The following is a 19,999-nucleotide window of genomic DNA, read 5'->3' on the forward strand; positions in this document are numbered from 1 at the left end:
CACGGCAGTCGCCCATGTGAACAGACAGGGCGGCACAAGAAGCAGGAGGGCAATGGCAGAAGCTGCAAGGATTCTTCGCTGGGCAGAGAATCATGTGATAGCACTGTCAGCAGTGTTCATCCCGGGAGTGGACAACTGGGAAGCAGACTTCCTCAGCAGACACGATCTTCACCCGGGAGAGTGGGGACTTCATCCAGAAGTCTTCCACATGCTGGTAACCCGTTGGGAAAGACCAATGGTGGACATGATGGCGTCTCGCCTCAACAAAAAACTGGACAGGTATTGCGCCAGGTCAAGAGATCCGCAGGCAATAGCTGTGGACGCGCTGGTAACGCCTTGGGTGTACCAGTCGGTGTATGTGTTTCCTCCTCTGCCTCTCATACCAAAAGTATTGAGAATTATACGGCAAAGAGGCGTAAGAACGATACTAGTGGTTCCGGATTGGCCAAGGAGGACTTGGTACCCGGAACTTCAAGAGATGATCACGGAAGATCCGTGGCCTCTACCTCTAAGGAGGGACTTGCTTCAGCAGGGTCCCTGTCTGTTTCAAGACTTACCGCGGCTGCGTTTGACGGCATGGCGGTTGAACGCCGGATCCTAAAGGAAAGAGGCATGCCGGAAGAAGTCATTCCTACTTTGATTAAAGCAAGGAAGGAAGTAACCGTGCAACATTATCACCGAATTTGGCGAAAATATGTTGCGTGGTGCGAAGATCGGAGTGCTCCGACGGAGGAATTTCAACTGGGTCGATTCCTACATTTCCTGCAATCAGGATTGTCAATGGGTCTCAAATTGGGATCTATTAAGGTTCAAATTTCGGCCCTGTCGATTTTCTTTCAAAAAGAATTGGCTTCAGTCCCTGAAGTCCAGACCTTTGTTAAGGGAGTGCTGCATATACAGCCTCCTGTGGTGCCTCCAGTGGCACCGTGGGATCTAAATGTGGTTTTGGACTTCCTAAAATCTCATTGGTTTGAACCACTAAAAAAGGTGGATTTGAAATATCTCACATGGAAAGTGACCATGCTTCTAGCCCTGGCTTCTGCCAGGAGAGTGTCAGAATTGGCAGCTTTATCTTACAAAAGCCCATATCTGATTTTCCATTCGGACAGGGCAGAACTGCGAACTCGTCCGCATTTTCTCCCTAAGGTGGTGTCAGCATTTCATCTGAACCAGCCTATTGTAGTGCCTGCGGCTACAAGTGACTTGGAGGACTCCAAGTTACTGGACGTTGTCAGAGCATTAAAAATATATATTGCAAGGACAGCTGGAGTCAGAAAATCTGACTCGTTGTTTATATTGTATGCACCCAACAAGATGGGTGCTCCTGCGTCTAAGCAGACGATTGCTCGTTGGATCTGTAGCACAATCCAACTTGCACATTCTGTGGCAGGCTTGCCACAGCCTAAATCTGTAAAGGCCCACTCCACAAGGAAGGTGGGCTCATCTTGGGCGGCTGCCCGAGGGGTCTCGGCATTACAACTTTGCCGAGCAGCTACGTGGTCAGGGGAGAACACGTTTGTAAAATTTTACAAATTTGATACTCTGGCTAAGGAGGACCTGGAGTTCTCTCATTCGGTGCTGCAGAGTCATCCGCACTCTCCCGCCCGTTTGGGAGCTTTGGTATAATCCCCATGGTCCTTTCAGGAACCCCAGCATCCACTAGGACGATAGAGAAAATAAGATTTTACTTACCGATAAATCTATTTCTCGGAGTCCGTAGTGGATGCTGGGCGCCCATCCCAAGTGCGGATTATCTGCATAAGTTGTACATAGTTATTGTTAACTAATTCGGGTTATTGTTAAAGGAAGCCATCTTTCAGAGGCTCCGCTGTTATCATACTGTTAACTGGGTTTAGATCACAAGTTGTACGGTGTGATTGGTGTGGCTGGTATGAGTCTTACCCGGGATTCAAAATCCTCCCTTATTGTGTACGCTCGTCCGGGCACAGTACCTAACTGGAGTCTGGAGGAGGGTCATAGGGGGAGGAGCCAGTGCACACCACCTGATCGGAAAAGCTTTACTTTTTGTGCCCTGTCTCCTGCGGAGCCGCTATTCCCCATGGTCCTTTCAGGAACCCCAGCATCCACTACGGACTCCGAGAAATAGATTTATCGGTAAGTAAAATCTTATTTTTTTTCTTTTGATTTGCATTTTATTCGCTCTGCAGGCGCAGCAAAACATAACTCATTTTGTACCAGAGACGGCGGACTGTGACTTTAGGTGCACAGGATTAGTTTTAAATATGAACAAAGTAGCAGATAAGGCACAGTGGAACTTGGCATGAAAACAGCTGTGGGCTCTGCATTGTAGCACTTACATATACAGGGGGGAATTCAAATGTTATCGCACCCCCGATCTCCCGTCTAAAGTCACGGGAGATTGAGGGGCGATATTCAAATGCCTCCACTTATCGCACTGATCGTGCCCATTACACTCGGGTTTAAGCATGCAAAGCACCTAAGCCTGACTAAAGTAATGGGCGCGAGCATGAAAAGACCCGTTTGGGCACCCAAACGGGTCTCTTTACGCGCTTTTCGGCTACCCCGAGGGTAGCGTGCTGAAATTAACTTGTCGCGCCCATTTGCACTAACATTAGAATACTTCCGAAGGGCGCAATAGGGGCCGGGAGAGCGGGGCAGAGATTTGTCGCATCCGATCATTTAATTTGTGTGACTAAGGGGGAGATGTACTAAGCAGTGATAAAAGTGGAGAAGTGAGCCAGTGGAGAAGCTGCCCATGGCAACCAATCAGCTGCTCTGTATACTTTTGTGGTATTCAAATTATAAATGTTACGTCAATGCTGATTGGTTGCCATGGGCAACTTCTCCACTGGCTCACTTCTCCACTTTTATCACTGCTTAGTACATGTTCCCCTAAGGCATAGATTCAAGCGAAAAAGACACCGGCGCGAGCTGATGCAGCAACAATATATGAGGACACATCTGTAAGTAGATTTGAATGACAACGTAGTTATATATTTTCAACAGTTTTCATGGCAGCCATTTTGCAAATATTTGGCTGTATAATCTATGATATACTGTACAATTTTGTATGTCATGCACTCTGCGCTGTTCATTGTCGACCACTGGTTTGTATGTGCATATGTCAGATTAGTGACAAGAGCAGTGCGTATTATTCAGGTAGTAATAATACATTTATTATTCACATAAGACAGTAAAAGACACACACAATATGTGGCATAAAAACAATGGAACTAAATCAAAAATAAAAAAAAATATATATAAAATAAAAAAGAATAAATAAGGGTAAGTACTTTCCAAACGTATCAATTGATCCCCTTGCAGCGGTGGTATGCAGTGAGTTTTTAGTCAAAACTTATTGACAATATAGTGAGAGTCAAAGATAGGAAAGTGTTCAAACAGAAGTGGATCGTACCCCAAGTGGAAGGTGGGAGCCATTGGTGTTTGTAGAATGCAGGATGCCCGGTATACCCTGCATAGGCTCCTGCGGGGCACTGCGATTGCATAGATGCATGCACATTAGTATGTGCATATAGGGGGTCATTCCGAGTTGATCGTAGCTGTGCTAAATTTAGCACAGCTACAATCATGAACTTAGACATGCGGGGGTCGCCCATCACAGGGCTGGTCCGCCCCACATGTGAGTGCCGCCCCCCCGCACAAATACAAAAGCATCGCACAGCGGCAATGCTCTTGTATTTGTGGAGTAACTTCCGGCCAACGCAGCTCCTGCTGCTGGCCAGGAGTTGTGTGTCGCTGCTGCTGGCCGCATCGGCTGTGTGAGACGTCACGCAGCCGCCGTGGCACGCCCCCCCGAACGATCCAGTCACACCTGCGTTGGCCGGACCAAGCCTACTAAACGGCGGCTTAATGCCGCCGTTTAGCTCCCTCCCGCCCAGCAACCGCCTCTGTCTCAGAGGCAATCGCTAGGCAGTGACGACTGCCATGCGCCGGCGCACTGCGGCGCATGCGCAGTTCTGACCCGATTGCTGCACTGTGACAAACTGCAGCGAGCGATCGGGTCGTAATGACCCCCATAGTTACATTTTCTTTGCAGCGGGCGTCTGGCGTTGCATTCACATTACGTATGACCCAAAATCAGGCTCTTTATACTGATCAAATAGCGATACTGGTTAAATGGATCTCCTGCCCTGCGCACTTTTCAGAACATTTTGCACTGTATAATAGACATTGATGTATATGTATGACTATTCCTGTGTATGTCACTAACATGGTGTGTTTGTCCAGGTTCAGAGTTTCATGCGTGGATGGCTGTGCAGGAGGAAATGGAAGACAATTGTACAAGACTATATTTGTTCCCCACATGCAGAGAGCATGAGGAAGCGCAATCAGATTGTGTTTAACATGGTTGAGGCTGAGGCAGAATATGTGCATCAGCTTTATATTCTGGTGAACTGTTTCCTCCGGCCCCTGAGGATGGCAGCAAGCTCCAAGAAGCCACCGATCAGCCATGATGATGTCAGCAGTGTATTCCTCAACAGGTGACAGTTCTCCTTCTTATCGTGTTATCATGACATTCCATAGATTTCCCTTTGATTAGCTTTCCACAGAGAGAAAAGTCTCATCTGCCTCACAGTTTATAATCAAAGGTCCACTTCCTATAATTGGAATGTTATATCCCAGCAAAAAAAAAGAAGGGAAAAAATAAATAAATAAATTATAAATATATATATATATATATATATATATATATATATATATATATATATATATATATATATAGTTGTGCTCATAAGTTTACATACCCTAGCAGAATTTGTGATTTTCTGGCCATTTGTCAGAGAATATGAATGATAACTCACAAACTTTTCTTTCACTCATGGTTAGTGGTCGGGTGAAGCCATTGATTGTAAACAACTGTGTTTACTCTTTTTAAATCATAATGACAAAAGAAACTACCCAAATGACCCTGATCAAAAGTTTACATACCCCAGTTCTTAATACCGTGTATTGCCCCCTTTAACATCAATGACAGCTTGAAGTCTTTTGTGGTAGTTGTGGATGAGGCTCTTTATTTTCTCAGATGGTAAAGCTGCCCATTCTTCTTGGCAAAAAGCCTCCAGTTCCTGTAAATTCTTGGGCTGTCTTGCATGAGATCTCCCCAGAGTGGCTCAATGATATTGAGGTCAGGAGACTGAGATGGCCGCTCCAGAACCTTCACTTTATTCTGCTGTAGCCAATGACAGGTCGACTTGGCCTTGTGTTTTGGATAATTGTCATGTTGGAACGTCCAAGTACGTCCCATGTGCAGCTTCCGGGCTGATGAGTGCAAATTTTCCTCCAGTATTTCCTGATAACATGCTGCATTCATCTTGCCATCAATTTTGACCAAGTTTCCAGTGCCTTTGTAGCTCACACATCCCCAAAACATCAGCGATCCACCTCCGTGTTTCACAGTAGGAATGGTGTACCTTTCATCATAGGCCTTGTTGACTCCTCTCCAAATGTAACGTTTATGGTTGTGGCCAAAAAGTTTAATTTTGGTCTCATCACTCCAAATGACTTTGTTCCAAAAGTTTTGAGGCTTGTCTCTGTGCTCTTTGTAGTATTGTAAGTGGGATGCTTTGTGGCATTTGCGTAGTAATGGCTTTCTTCTGGCGACTCGACCATGCAGCCCACTTTTCTTCAAATGCCTCGTTATTGTGCATCTTGAAACAACCACACCACTTTTTTTCAGAGAGTCCTGTATTTCAGCTGAAGTTATTTGTGGATTTTTCTTTGCATCCCGAATAATATTCCTGGCAGTTGTGGCTGAAATTTTTGTTGGTCTACCTGACCGTGATTTGGTTTCCACAGAATCCCTCATTTTCCACTTCTTAATTAGAGTTTGAACACTGCTGATTGGCATTCTCAATTGCTTGGATATCTTTTTATATCCCTTTCCTGTTTTATACAGTTCAATTACCTTTTCCCGCAGATCCTTTGACAATTCTTTTGCTTTCCCCGTGACTCAGAATCCAGACACGTCAGTGCAGCACTGGATGAAAGATGCAAGGGTCTTTCAGGAGTCCAGAAACTCACTGACCTTTTATACACACACACTGATTACAAGCAAACAGATCACAGGTGAGGATGGTTACCTTTAGTAGCCATTCAAACCCGTTTGTGTCAACTTGTGTGCATGTTATCAGGCCAAAATCTCCACGGTATGTAAACTTTTGCTCAGGGTCATTTGGGTAGTTTCTGTTGTCATTATGATTTAAAAAGAGTAAACACAGTTGTTTGACAATAAATGGCATCACCCAACCACTAACCATGAGTGAAAGACAAGGTTGTGAGTTATCATTCATATTTTCTGACAAATGGCCAGAAAATCACAAATTCTGCTAGGGTATGTAAACTTATGAGCACAACTGTGTGTATATATATATATATATATTATTTTTTTTTATATATATCTGTCTATCTTCAGCATTATCCAAGTTTTCTTGTGTAATGACCACTTAATATTTTGTGTACTGTTTTAATTGTGTCCATTGGCCACTGAGAAGAATTTCATTATAAAGGGAGAGCTCTGTACAGGACAATGTAAAATAAAAGACTGAATAGTTTCTCCATCATGTATGTAGGACCCAGCAATTGATTCATGTTATATTGACCTAACCATTCATTCCAGTATGATCTATGATATTACCGGCCTCTAAATAACTTTGAAATAACAACCATTTAGTGGGGTTATTGCTATCATCGAATCTGGCCAGCTCTCTTGTTCCATAAAATATAATCACGTGGTAATTCACTGTATGTAGTGGAACCAAGAAGTCAGAGAGCAGCATAGAGATGCCGGTCTGTCAACCTGTTAAATTATTATTATTATTATTATTATGGCTCAGTGGGCTAATGGCAGGTTTCAGTAAACAGACAGACCAGGGTTTGAATCCTGCTCTGAACTGAGATTATCCTTTATATGGCACCACAAGAGATCCGCAGCACCCAATTACAGAGTACAGATGTGTCCTCTTACATCCTTTCTGCAGTCACGGTAAACAGCCCTTTAAGTCGCGCCATGCCGTGGTGGGACTTGGTAGCGCCAAGTGTCTGTTATTGCATTTTGTCCAAAGAAAATGCATCTTAGATGCAAAGTATTGTAATAGGACACACAAGCAGCTTCCGCTGATTAAAATGATATGCAGCATGCCTACATTCTGTTAGCATGACTCCAACCCTTCTGCATGATGGGGTATTAGTGATGTGGTTCGCGCCACTGACAAAATGGCCATCTGCATCTCCGGCTACTCTCCTGGTGGGAACACACAAAAAGAAGGTAATTATGGCGGGCCACTGAGCTAAGCGCATAGGTAGTAAATATATAGGGCCTGCGGAGTTCATAGTGGAAATGTTTTTATTTGTATTTAAATTGTTTAGTGTACAGGAAGTGCTATTTAGATGAGTTTGGGGAAAATTGTTCATTTTAGGGTATTCAGGCATTCCTTGACAACCTGGGAGCATGCTGGGAATTGTAGTTCTGTAATAGCTGTCAGGAGCATTCTGGGAATTGTAATTCTACAACAAATTGTGTGTCACAGGTTTCTTGCATTAAATTAGATTTTTTTTTCTGTTCACTCTTCATGGAATGATGGTACTTCAATATTGTGTTTGTATTTTGTCCTACGTTGGTGACAAAGTGCCATAAAACTAGATTTTGTCTGCTTTCTCTGTTTATACAGCTTACGAGATGCAGAAATATATTACGTGACTTTATCTTGACTTGCCATTATTCACACTGATGATGAGAATCTTTTTTTATCGTTTATGCCTATTGAGCTTAACCTAGAAACATGACTGACATGACAGAATCATCAAACACAATTGATATTCTGAGAAATGTCATCTGTGCAGATAAAGATTTATGTAATAATCCTTCGCCAATCTAGCGGACTGAGTCTGAGATTCCGGTGTTTGCCCAGACGGGCTGCATTTTATCCTCAGTGATATGTCTTCTGATTTTTGTAAGGATAGCACAGGTGGGTTTTTTTAATAACTTTTGCTGATGGATTTTGCCAAAATATATTGGATGGATTTGGTGACATCATGTTGTTCTGTATGTTCACAGGTAATTTCCTACAAGAAGGTAGGTATATACATATATATATATAAAGTCTCTAAATCGTAGTCACACATCCTGCCAAGGGGTGGTACATTTACTACAGTTCGATTTGGGATTCATGTTTATGAATCTTAAAAATCGACTGAAATCGATTCTATTCTATTAAAAAGCCCTCATTTACTAAAAATCTATTTTGCATTTGATTTTCAAATGAAATTTGATTTGATTCATCATTAGAAGGGATTTTGTGTTAAGATTATGAAATCCCTTACAAAATCAAATCTCAAATCCCCATTAAAATCCCCAGCAAAACTGAATGCAAAATTGAACAGAACTTCCTTATTGCTACCTATTGGTCCAAATGTATCACATGCACACAAATTAAAAGGAAGCTCTCTCTTTACACTACTTTACACTACTTATACAAGAAAAACCTAATTGATGATTAAAATGTGTTGTTTTTTTAATAAAAAAATACAGCTGAAATATTTGACAATAAACTTAGCCCTAATCTGCCTTCCTGCCTGCCTTCCACTTTCTGTGCCCAAATAGTCAGTTGTTGGTAACAAAACCTCGCCCTGCTCCCTGTTAATTGCATAATCTGGGGGAGTAGATTATTTAATGTGCGATTATGCAATAGACGGCAGCAGAGCACAATATCGAACACTTTTGCCAAATTGTATAATAATATGCCTCCCAAATTATCAACCTTGGACCTCATTCAGCACGGTTTGCAAATCTTGCTAAAAAGCAGTTGCTGCGATCAAATAGTTGCCGCCCAGAAATAAAGAAAAAATGCTCATTGCAGAAATTGCGAATGCATCACAATGCTGTATGTGATCGCATAACCATGCACAAATACCGGAACATATAAGAGTTTTTCCATCTACGGTAGGCACGGTCATCCACAATTCTGCATATGCAAGAGGGTGGAAGTGGTCATCGCTGTCGTCAGAGACCCACACGAAAAACGCATCCACAAAATTTCCCCTCTAAACGCTGGCTTCCTGTCAAATCAAAATGCGATAGTGTTGAAGCAAAATTTGTTAACGAAAATTATCGCAAATCACAGGTGTGAACGCTGCTCATACACAGTCATTTATTGATCGGCCGGATTGCGTTTTCTCAATTTTGCAATACGTGCTGAATAGGGTCCCTTGTTTTTAAAAGACCAAAGGTGCATTCTGCCATGGATTGGGTGGCTATATGTGCCTCTTTTACTTATGCTCAGCAGGAGTTTCATGATTTGACAAAGGAGTCAGAAGCCAGGAGCAACAGCCATAGCCTAAATCACCTGTTTGGGGAGCGGAGGGATTAGAACAATATAGTAACAACTACTACTAGCTGATTCATTAACACATACAAGACTGCATTAGATGTCTTGTACTGGGTGTAGTATGAGTGGCCGGCGAGCGGGATCCCGGCGGCCAGCATGCTGGCGTCACGACCGCCGGCATGCCGGCAGCGGGGCGAGCGCAAGGTAGCCCCTTGGGGGCTCGCTGCACTCGCCACGTTGCAGGCGCGGAGGCGCGCTATGCGTGCCATGCTATTTATTCTCCCTCCAGGGGGGTCATGGACCCCCAAGAGGGAGAACAGTTGTCGGTATGCCGGGTTTTTGTAGCCGGTATACTGAGCGCCGGGATCCCAACAGGAGGCATACTGAATACCACCCCTTGTACTGCTATTTTGTCTGACATATTATGTTAAGCTATAGAGAATGCTATTTTTTCAAATGGAAACTGCTTATGACCACAGTGAAGGACACACTGAGCAATTGCAGCATTCTTCAAGGGATTCAAACAATGGGCCTAATTCAGAGCTGATCGTAGATGTGCAAAATTTAGCACATCTATGATCACTTTCACAGACATGCGGGGGGGAAGCCCAGCACAGGGCTAGTCCGCCCGCATGTCTGGCCCTCCCCCTCCCCTTTTCCCCCGCACAGGTACAAAAGCATTGCACGGCGTCAATGCTTTTGTACCTGGCGAACAGCTCCCTACTTGCGCAGCTCCTGCGCTCTGGCAGGGAGCTACCCGCTGCGTCCCGGGTGGCAGCGGCTGCCTGTTATGTCACGCAGCCACTGCAACACGTCCCCCGCCCCCCAATGGTCCGGACACAGGTCTGTTGTCTTGACCGCGCCCCGCCAACGTCGTTCTAACGCCGGTGGCACGCCCCCTCCCGCTTCGCGACCGCCTCTGCCTGTCAATCAGGCAGAGACGAGCGCTGCCCAGAGATGCTGATAGCATCTCACTGGGTACGCACGCGCAGTGCGGCCGGTGCGCATGCGCACTCCACAAAGTAATTCAGACTGCGATTTTCTTAAATTTTTCCACATTTTTGTTTGTTTTTGATGTGCAAGGCCTTCTGGGACGTTCATTATCTTCGACATCCTCACGACTGTCACTAATACAATCTGCCCCATGAGCCTCAGTTAGCATATGGAAATATTCGGTGGGCATTTTGTTCAATTTAACTAAACATTTTAAGTTAACGCGTTGCTCTGCTTTTGAAGTAAGCATTTTTACGACACACAGGAAAAACATCACTTTTTTGAATGCTGTGTGACAGTAAATTATCTGTGCGAGAGTGTTGAATCTTGCAAAACCATTTTGGGATAGTCCAAAATCCGTGTTCCCCCTCTCCCTATGATCTCACGCAGTATGATTTATTTTTTAAGTCCAGAGGAGGCAAGTGTGCAGGACTCTGGAATTGAGCCGCACACCCTCGACCCATTAGAAAGTTTCCAATGCAGGAGGTTTGCTGCTTTTCTGTGCCATGGGAGCTATTCAGAGGTGGATGCAGTGTTCTGACAATCGCAAACAGGCGATTTTCGGAACACTGCACAAGCGCAGCAGCCATAGTGCACGTGCATGACCAATTATTGGGTCGAATTCAGACCTGGTCGCTGCAACGGCAGCGATCGCAGACTGCGGCCCTATGTCTTGTGTGCACGCTCAGCGGCTGCATCTCACTGGTGCGATCGCCTCTGGCAGGGCGGAAGGGGGAGTGCCGGCGGCGTTCGGATGGCGTTGGGAGGGCACGATCCCAACATCGTAGGCATGACCGGACCGTTGCTGGGGCGGGTCGCGGCGGCTGTGTGGTGTCACATGCAGCCGCTGCGACCAAAAACATGGCAGGTAGGCTGCGTAGGCAGGAAGCTACTTGCCAGGTGCGGAAGCATCGCCACTGTGTGATGATTTTGCACCTCTGCGGGAAGGGGGGTGGGGGTAGTGCCTGGCATGCGGGCCGGACTACCCCTGTGCTGGGCATCCCGGCGCATGTCAGAGATTTTGATCGTAGATATGTGTTTTTTCGCACATCTACGATCAGCTCTGAATTAGGCCCATTATGTGATTGACAGGCGGCGGGCGGGTTCCTGTCTATAGACAGTCATTAGTTAGACACTATATGGTCGACAGTCAAAAGTCCGACAGGGTCAAAAGTCAGACAGTCAAAAGTCAGACAGGGTCAAAAGTCGGACACAAATAAAAAATTTTTTGGTTTTTCTGTGTTTTTTGCAGCTTTTGCCTCATTTACTATCCATCTCTCAAACGATTACCTTTTAGTAAAGTTGTGGCGAGTTGGAGCGAGACACCGAGCCCGAAGCGTGGCGAGCGCAGCGACCCCGCGAGGGGACGAATTTAATCAAATTTGGTTTTAAAAACACAAAAAATGAAGACTTTTTTGTGTGTGTGTGTGTCTGACTGATTACCCTGTCTGACTTTTGACTGTCTAACTTTTGACTTTGACTGTCGACCATATAGTGTCTAACTAATGACTGGCTATCTTTTAACTGTCTATAAGCTGTACCACACCCACGGCGGGCATTCCGGGGTGGCGACGCGACATTGGGGGGGGGGGGAACCAAGAAATGCAGGCATGTCATGGCCATTTTCAGGGCCAGCCGATGACGTCGCCTGCATTTCCTGTGATCGGAAACATGGTGGTGATGCGCCTGCTTATACAGCCAGGCCACGTGGGCAGGGGTCAACATCTATTTGAGGTTTTAATTGCTATCGCATCGTCGGGTGGCGCTACACATGTTGTGCAGCCTTGCCCTGTGCTGAGCGGCCCCCAGCATGCTATTTTAGTTTTCGCACTTTTGCTCAATTAGCAAAAACTGATCAACTCTGAATAATCCGCAATATGCATTGTGCGAAGATGAGATTTTTTTCCCCCTTAAATACATGTCTTTGCTTGATTTGACCAATTTGAAATTGACCAGTCTGGCTACACCCTCTCTGGAGACTGGACACACCCCTAAGCATGGGCCCCTACCACTGCATTCCTCCGGTGTGCCCTTTATGCCCCAGTCCGACACTACTACAGTGGTATTGTACAGTGGCTGTAATACTAGCCTAAAATGTACATTTGTGCATCTTTATTTATTTGAATCTGTTGGCATAATGGGCATGGGCCTAAAGCGATTTATTTGGACAAACTGAGAAACAGGTGATTTTTATGCCACTGAAGGTCCTGATGTGATTTTTTTTTTCCTGGCACACCACACTGAATTTGCATATGTCCACCCACAAGGAGGATGAGGTAATCAGGATAAACAGTAGGAAATATGGGGCAGATTATAGAGAATTTCTTTTGTCTAGACGTCTGATTGGATAATCAAAGCCACGCATTTCTGGCCCTATTTTGACCGTTTAATTGGTATTTGGCCAAAATATTCATGCCTACACACTATACAAAAAAACATTCCAGTCACCTGATTATTGGCAAATTAGTCCAGTAATTGTATAGTGTGTACCTAGCTTTAGGACTCCTGCCAGTTGTATGGGGACCATTGGAGTGGTGCATTAGCAACTGCAGCATACCAATCTTGTCACTTACCCTGGCCTCTAGAGCCTTGGGGAAAGGGAGGGGATGGGAAGAACCCCAGCACCTATCAGCATGGTGCTTGCCCCCTCTGAGCAGCCATGGTGTGTCTTCTGCTATTCCCAGACAAGCTGCTTTGTTTATAAGGTAATTTTGATACGTGGTTGTAGACTTCCTATGCTGCTCTGCAATGACTTTGTGTGCTTGGCGTGCTACCGGGACTCTCTAGTGTTTTGTTTGCACAGAGAGGCTGATGCAGAGCTGATCATAGTAGTCCTTTTGTTGAGAGTATGTTATGGTTTTTCATAGAGTGCATGCTCTGGATCCAAGTGTGCGCAAGTAAGAAGCGATGCAGTGTTGTATGCATTTCAGTTGCATCTCTACGTTGATTGAGAAGGCAGAAATGATCTGTAATAGTGCAAAGTGTTGTGCTGTAATGTAGGCAAGGATGCCAGAAAAGTGGGGGAGCAGGTACTACCTTCCTCACCGCCTCTCTTTCATGGGCCCTCATTCCGAGTTGTTCGCTCGCAAGCGGATTTTAGCAGATTTGCTCATGCTAAGCCGCAGCCTACTGGGAGTGAATCTTAGCATCTTAAAATTGCGAACGATGTATTCGCAATATTGCGATTACACACCTCGTAGCAGTTTCTGAGTAGCTTCAGACTTACTCGGCATCTGCGATCATTTCAGTGCTTGTCGTTCCTGGTTTGACGTCACAAACACACCCAGCGTTCGCCCAGACACTCCCCCGTTTCTCCGGCCACTCCTGCGTTTTTCCGGAAACGGTAGCGTTTTTTCCCACACGCCCATAAAACGGCCTGTTTCCGCCCAGTAACACCCATTTCCTGTCAATCACATTACGATCGCCAGAACGATGAAAAAGCCGTGAGTAAAATTCCTAAGTGCATAGCAAATTTACTTGGCGCAGTCGCAGTGCGGACATTGCGCATGCGCATTAAGCGGAAAATCGCTGCGATGCGAAGATTTTTACTGAGCGAACAACTCGGAATGACCTCCATTAATCTGCCCCTGGCCAAAGAAGACAAATCAGTCCCTTCCCAGCATGTTGTGCCTAGACCTTTAAAAAAAATTGGCGAGGATGTGGGCACGCCTCCACATTTTAGCCATGCCCCCTCCAGTACCCGGGTCCGTTGCTGCTCTTGATTTCCCTGAATGAGTATATGGGTGGGCTGGGGGGAGGCTTGGACTGCGCACTCTAATTCTAAACATAATGAAAGGAGATACCATGCTAAGACCTGTAGTTGCACATAGAAAACAAATGCAGACCCACACTCTAAATATTAAACACTGCTAATTTAAGCTCTGCAATATAACAGAGAGTAAAGTTGAGGTCCTTAGCATATTTTTTGCCAAAAATATTGGGCGACCAACCACTGCCCTGATTTAATGTAAGCAAAGTTTAGTGAGGGCATGTCAGCGGAATTGTGGGCTATTAAGATTTGTAAATAGGCGTAAATACTCCAGTTTTCAGATGCATCATTTTGCTACAAATGGCTAGTGCGAGTGTACAATGATAGTGAAAAGTAGTGCCTCAATTGATTTCACTGTTTCCTGTTGAACTTCGCTTTCCTGTGAATATTGGTTTTGCACACTGAGGGGTAAATTAACCAAGATGGGAGTTCTATTTAAGATGGGATGTTGCCCATAACAACCAATCAGAATTTGGCCAAATGTAACTACACACTAGGTTTGATGCCTGTATTCGCTAACTATAGTTGGTCATTCATCGCTGTTACCATAAAATAAAGTGTTTGGTGTGTTTCCATCCATACAAAGATCTGTAAATGTGCAATATAGAGCAAACTACACCCTTGTACCATAACCCATCATGTACAGTATAACGCCGCTATTTTATAGCTGTGTGCACTACTGCATGGTGCGTTTCATTGATTTATACATCAGATCTATTGGAATGTTGTCCATTGTCAGGTTCCCAGTCCAAGCATTTTGAGACAGAATTTTTGTTCATTGTTGGGGCGTCTGCAGTAGCTTCAGTGAGTAGTATTGATGATCTTTCTAATGTGTCACAGCCAATGCTGCTGAGTCATAAACACAGAGAAATACATCACTATCAAAAAAGCAAGTGGCTGAAAGCGTTCACTCCAGATTCATCTTCATTAATCCCAAGTGCAGCTGCAGACAAGTCCACTTTTGCTTATGGTTTTTTAAAGGGTGGTAAAAATCTATTTGTCTGTCTGTCTGTCCTCATACATCTTTGCTGCAGTCACGCCAAACAGCCCCTCTCAGCGCACCAGACTCTGCTAGCATTGGGCGCCTTTTATGCCTCTTTTTTGTCAAACAATTGATGTGCAGCACTTGTATATCTGTGTGCGACTAAGTCTCTGCATCTGTATATGAACTGATGCAGTGCATTCGGTGTGGCTTTTTTCCATACCAAGGGGGTGATTCAGAGTAGATCGTAGATGTGCAAAATTTAGCACATCTATTATCAGTCACACTGAAATGCGGGGGAACACCCAGCACAGGGCTAGTCCGCCTCACATGTCAGTCCCTGCCCCGTCGCACTAGTGCAAAAGCATCGCACAGCGACGATGCTTTTGTACTGGAAGAGTAGCTCCCAGCCATCGCTGCTCCTGTGTGCTGGCAGGGAGATACTCGTCGCTGTCCGGGTCGCAGTGGCTGCGTGTGACATCACGCAGCCATCGCGGCCCGCCCCACCGATGATACGGGCACCCCTGCGTTGCCCGGACCACGTCCCCTAAATGGCAGCCAAACATCGCCGCCAAACATCGCCACCTCAGGCAGAGGCGATTACTAGCTAAAGACAGCCATTGGCTGTCTGGCATGCGCTGGCGCACTGCGGCAGCGGCGCATGCATAGTTCAGACCCGATCGCTGCTGTGCGAATACGCACAGCTGCAATCGGGTCTGAATGACACCCACAAGTTTTTTTTGCGCTTCATATACAGACTCAGTTGCACACAGATATACAAGTGTCGCATAGCATATCGATCAGCATTATCAATCTAATATACACAGCTCACAAGAGACTTCCTGATCCAAACACATATCTGTTATCTACTGTACATGGTTCACAAGAGTATCCACAAACATACCACCCTGTAATATACACAGATCACAAGAGTACCCTACCCCCAAGCACACACAGACTGTAATGTACACAGGTGGTCATTCCGAGTTGTTCGCTCGCTAGCAGTTTTTAGCAGCCATGCATATGCTATGCCGCCTCCCACCGGGAGTGTATTTTAGCTTAGCAGAAGTGCGAACGGAAGGATCGCAGAGCGGCTACAAAATATTTTTGTGCAGTTTCCGAGTAGCTTCAGACCTACTCAGCGCTTGCGATTACTTCAGACTATTCAGTTCCTGTTTCTCTAACGTCCTAGAGGATGCTGGGGACTCCGTAAGGACCATGGGGAGAGACGGGCTCCGCAGGAGACGTGGGCACCTTAAGAAAGAATTTAGTTCCTGGTGTGCACTGGCTCCTCCCTCTCTGCCCCTCCTCCAGACCTCAGTTTGATTCTGTGCCCAGAGGAGCTGGGTGCTTTTCAGTGAGCTCTCCTGAGTTTGCTGATAGAAAGTTTTTTGTTAGGTTTTTTATTTTCAGGGAGCTCTGCTGGCAACATACACCCTGCATCGTGGGACTGAGGGGAGAGAAGCAGCCCTACTCTCTGAAGCTAGGTCCTGCTTCTTAGGCTACTGGACACCATTAGCTCCAGAGGGATCGGTACGCAGGATCTCACCCTCGCCGTCCGTCCCAGAGCCGCGCCGCCGTCCCCCTCGCAGAGCCGGAAGACTGAAGCCGGGTGAGTATGAGAAGCAAGAAGACTTCACAGGCGGCAGAAGACTTTGTGATCTTCACTAGAGGTAACGCACAGCACTGCAGCTGTGCGCCATTGCTCCACACACCTACACATACTTCGGTCACTGTTAGGGCGCAGGGGGGGGGGGGGGGGGGCGCCCTGGGCAGCATTTGGGACCTCATTCTGGCAAATGAACACATATATACAGCTGGGCACTGTATATATGTAGGAGCCCCCGCCAAAGAAATAAAATTTAAGCGGGACAGAAGCCCGCCACCGAGGGGGCGGGGCTTCTCCCTCAGCACTCACCAGCGCCAGTTTTTCTCCACAGCACGCTGAGAGGAAGCTCCCCAGGCTCTCCCCTGCTGATATACGGTAGAAGAGGGTTGAAAAGAGAGGGGGGGCACATAATTAGGCGCAAAAAAGTATATAAACAGCAGCTACTGGGTTAACATTAAGTTACTGTGTTATTCCTGGGTTTATAGCGCTGGGGTGTGTGCTGGCATACTCTCTCTCTGTCTCTCCAAAGGACCTCGTGGGGGAACTGTCTTCAGAAAGGACATTCCCTGTGTGTGTGGTGTGTCGGTACGCTTGTGTTGACATGTCTGATGTGGAAGGCTATGTGGGAGAGTAGCGGGAGCAAATGAATGTGGTGTCTCCGCCGACGGCGCCGACACCTGATTGGATGGATATGTGGAAGGTTTTAAATGATAATGTTAATGCCTTGCATAAAAGATTAGACAAGGCTGATGCATTGGGACAGGCAGGGTCTCAACCCGTGCCTGATCCTATGTCGCAGGGACCGTCGGGGTCTCATAAGCGCCCACTATCCCAAATTGTTGACACAGATACCGACATGGATTCTGACTCCAGTGTCGATTACGATGATGCAAAGTTACAGCCAAAGTTGGCTAAATCACTTCGATATATGATTATAGCAATTAAGGAGGTTTTGCACATCACAACAAGGGTTTATTTGTATAAGGGAAAGAAACCTGAGGTAACTTTTCCCCCCTCACACGAACTGAATGAGTTATGTGAAAAAGCTTGGGAATCTCCAGATAAAAAACTGCAGATTTCCAAACGGATTCTTATGGCGTATCCTTTCCCGCCAACGGACAGGTTACGATGGGAATCCTCCCCTAGGGTGGACAAAGCTTTAACACGCTTATCCAAAAAGGTAGCCCTGCCGTCCCAGGATACGGCTACCCTCAAGGATGCTGCTGATCGCAAACAGGAGGGTACCCTGAAGTCCATTTATACACATTCAGGTACCTTGCTCAGACCAGCAATTGCGTCGGCCTGGGTCTGTAGTGCAGTAGCGGCATGGACTGATACCTTATCAGAGGAGTTTGATACCCTAGATAGGGATACTGTTTTATTGACCCTGGGGCATATTAAAGACGCTGTCCTTTGTATGAGAGATGCTCAAAGAGACATCAGTCTGCTCGGTTCTAGAATAAACGCTATGTCGATTTCTGCCAGAAGGGTCCTGTGGACTCGGCAATGAACAGGTGATGCCGACTCAAAACGGCATATGGAGGTTTTACTTTACAAGGGTGAGGAATTGTTTGGTGAAGGTCTCTCGGACCTGGTCTCCACAGCTATGGCTGGAAAGTCAAATTTTTTGCCTTATGTTCCCTCACAGCCTAAGAGAGCACCGCATTATCAAATGCAGTCCTTTCATTCACAAAGAAACAAGAAAGTCAGAGGTGCGTCCTTTCTTTCCAGAGGTAGGGGCAGAGGAAAGAAGCTGCACAATACAGCTAGTTCCCAGGAACAGAAGTCCTCCCCGGCCTCTGCAAAATCCACCGCATGACGCTGGGGCTCCACTGGCGGAGTCGGGGCCAGTGGGGGCGCGTCTTCGGAATTTCGGCCACATGTGGGTTCACTCCCAGGTGGATCCCTGGGCAATAGAAATTGTGTCTCAGGGTTACAAGCTGGAATTCGAAGAGGTGCCTCCTCACCGGTTTTTCAAATCGGCCCTACCGTCTTCCCCCCTAGAGAGAGAGATAGTGTTAAATGCAATACAAAAATTGTATCTTCAGCAGGTGGTGGTCGAGGTTCCCCTCCTTCAACAGGGAAGGGGTTATTATTCAACCATGTTTGTGGTTCCGAAACCGGAGGGTTCGGTCAGACCCATATTGAATTTAAAATCTCTGAACCTATACTTGAAGAGGTTCAAGTTCAAGATGGAATCGCTAAGAGCGGTCATCGCCAGCTTGGAAGGGGGGGGATTTTATGGTGTCACTGGACATAAAGGATGCGTACCTTCATGTCCCCATTTATCCACCTCATCAGGCGTACCTAAGATTTGCGGTACAGGACTGTCATTACCAATTTCAGATGTTGCCGTTTGGTCTCTCAACGGCTCCGAGGATTTTCACCAAGGTAATGGCGGAAATGATGGTGCTCCGGCGCAAGACGGGTGTCACAATTATCCCGTACTTGGACGATCTCCTCATAAAAGCGAGATCAAGAGAGCTGTTGCTGAACAGCGTATCTCTTTCACTGAAAGTGTTACAACAACACGGCTGAATTCTCAATATCCCAAAGTCGTACTTGGTTCCTACGACTCGTCTGCCTTTCTTGGGCATGATTCTGGACACGACCCAGAAAAGGGTTTATCTTCCGATAGAAAAAGCCCAGGAACTTATGACTCTGGTCAGGAACCTTTTGAAATCAAAACAGGTGTCCGTGCATCATTGCACTCGAGTCCTGGGAAAAATGGTGGCCTCATACGAGGCCATTCCCTTTGACAGGTTCCATGCGAGGACTTTCCAATGGGATCTGTTGGACAAGTGGTCCGGATCACATCTACAGATGCATCGGTTGATCACCCTGTCCCCCAGGGCCAGGGTGTCGCTCCTGTGGGGGCTGCAGAGTGCTCACCTTCTCGAGGGCCACAGATTCGGCATTCAGGATTGGATCCTGGTGACCACGGACGCAAGCCTCCGAGGTTAGGGAGCAGTCACACAGGGAAGAAATTTCCAGGGTCTTTGGTCAAGTCAAGAGACTTGTCTGCACATCAACATCCTGGAACTAAGGGCCATATACAACGCCCTACGTCAAGCGGAGGCCTTACTTCGCGACCAACCAGTTCTGATCCAGTCAGACAACATCACCGCAGTGGCTCATGTAAACCGCCAAAGCGGCACAAGGAGCAGAGCGGCAATGGCGGAAGCTACCAGGATTTTTCGCTGGGCGGAGACTCATGTAAGCGCACTGTCAGCAGTGTTCATTCCGGGAGTGGACAACTGGGAAGCAGACTTCCTCAGCAGACACAACCTACACCCGGGAGAGTGGGGACTTCATCCAGA

The 19,999-nt window shown here is 46.3% G+C and overlaps 1 protein-coding gene across 3 annotated transcripts in view; it reads left to right on the forward strand.

Annotated features, from left to right (window-relative positions):
• Positions 1 to 19,999, forward strand: part of RASGRF2 (Ras protein specific guanine nucleotide releasing factor 2) — a 664,746-nt gene that overhangs the window by 399,033 nt on the left and 245,714 nt on the right. For all 3 annotated transcript variants that reach the window (XM_063963919.1, XM_063963920.1, XM_063963921.1), the window contains exon 5: positions 4,231 to 4,484. In XM_063963919.1, the coding sequence (XP_063819989.1) occupies positions 4,231 to 4,484 (254 nt within the window). The remainder of the gene's footprint in view (positions 1 to 4,230; positions 4,485 to 19,999) is intronic.

Source organism: Pseudophryne corroboree, chromosome 1 (assembly GCF_028390025.1).
Source record: "Pseudophryne corroboree isolate aPseCor3 chromosome 1, aPseCor3.hap2, whole genome shotgun sequence".
NCBI lineage: Eukaryota > Metazoa > Chordata > Amphibia > Anura > Myobatrachidae > Pseudophryne > Pseudophryne corroboree.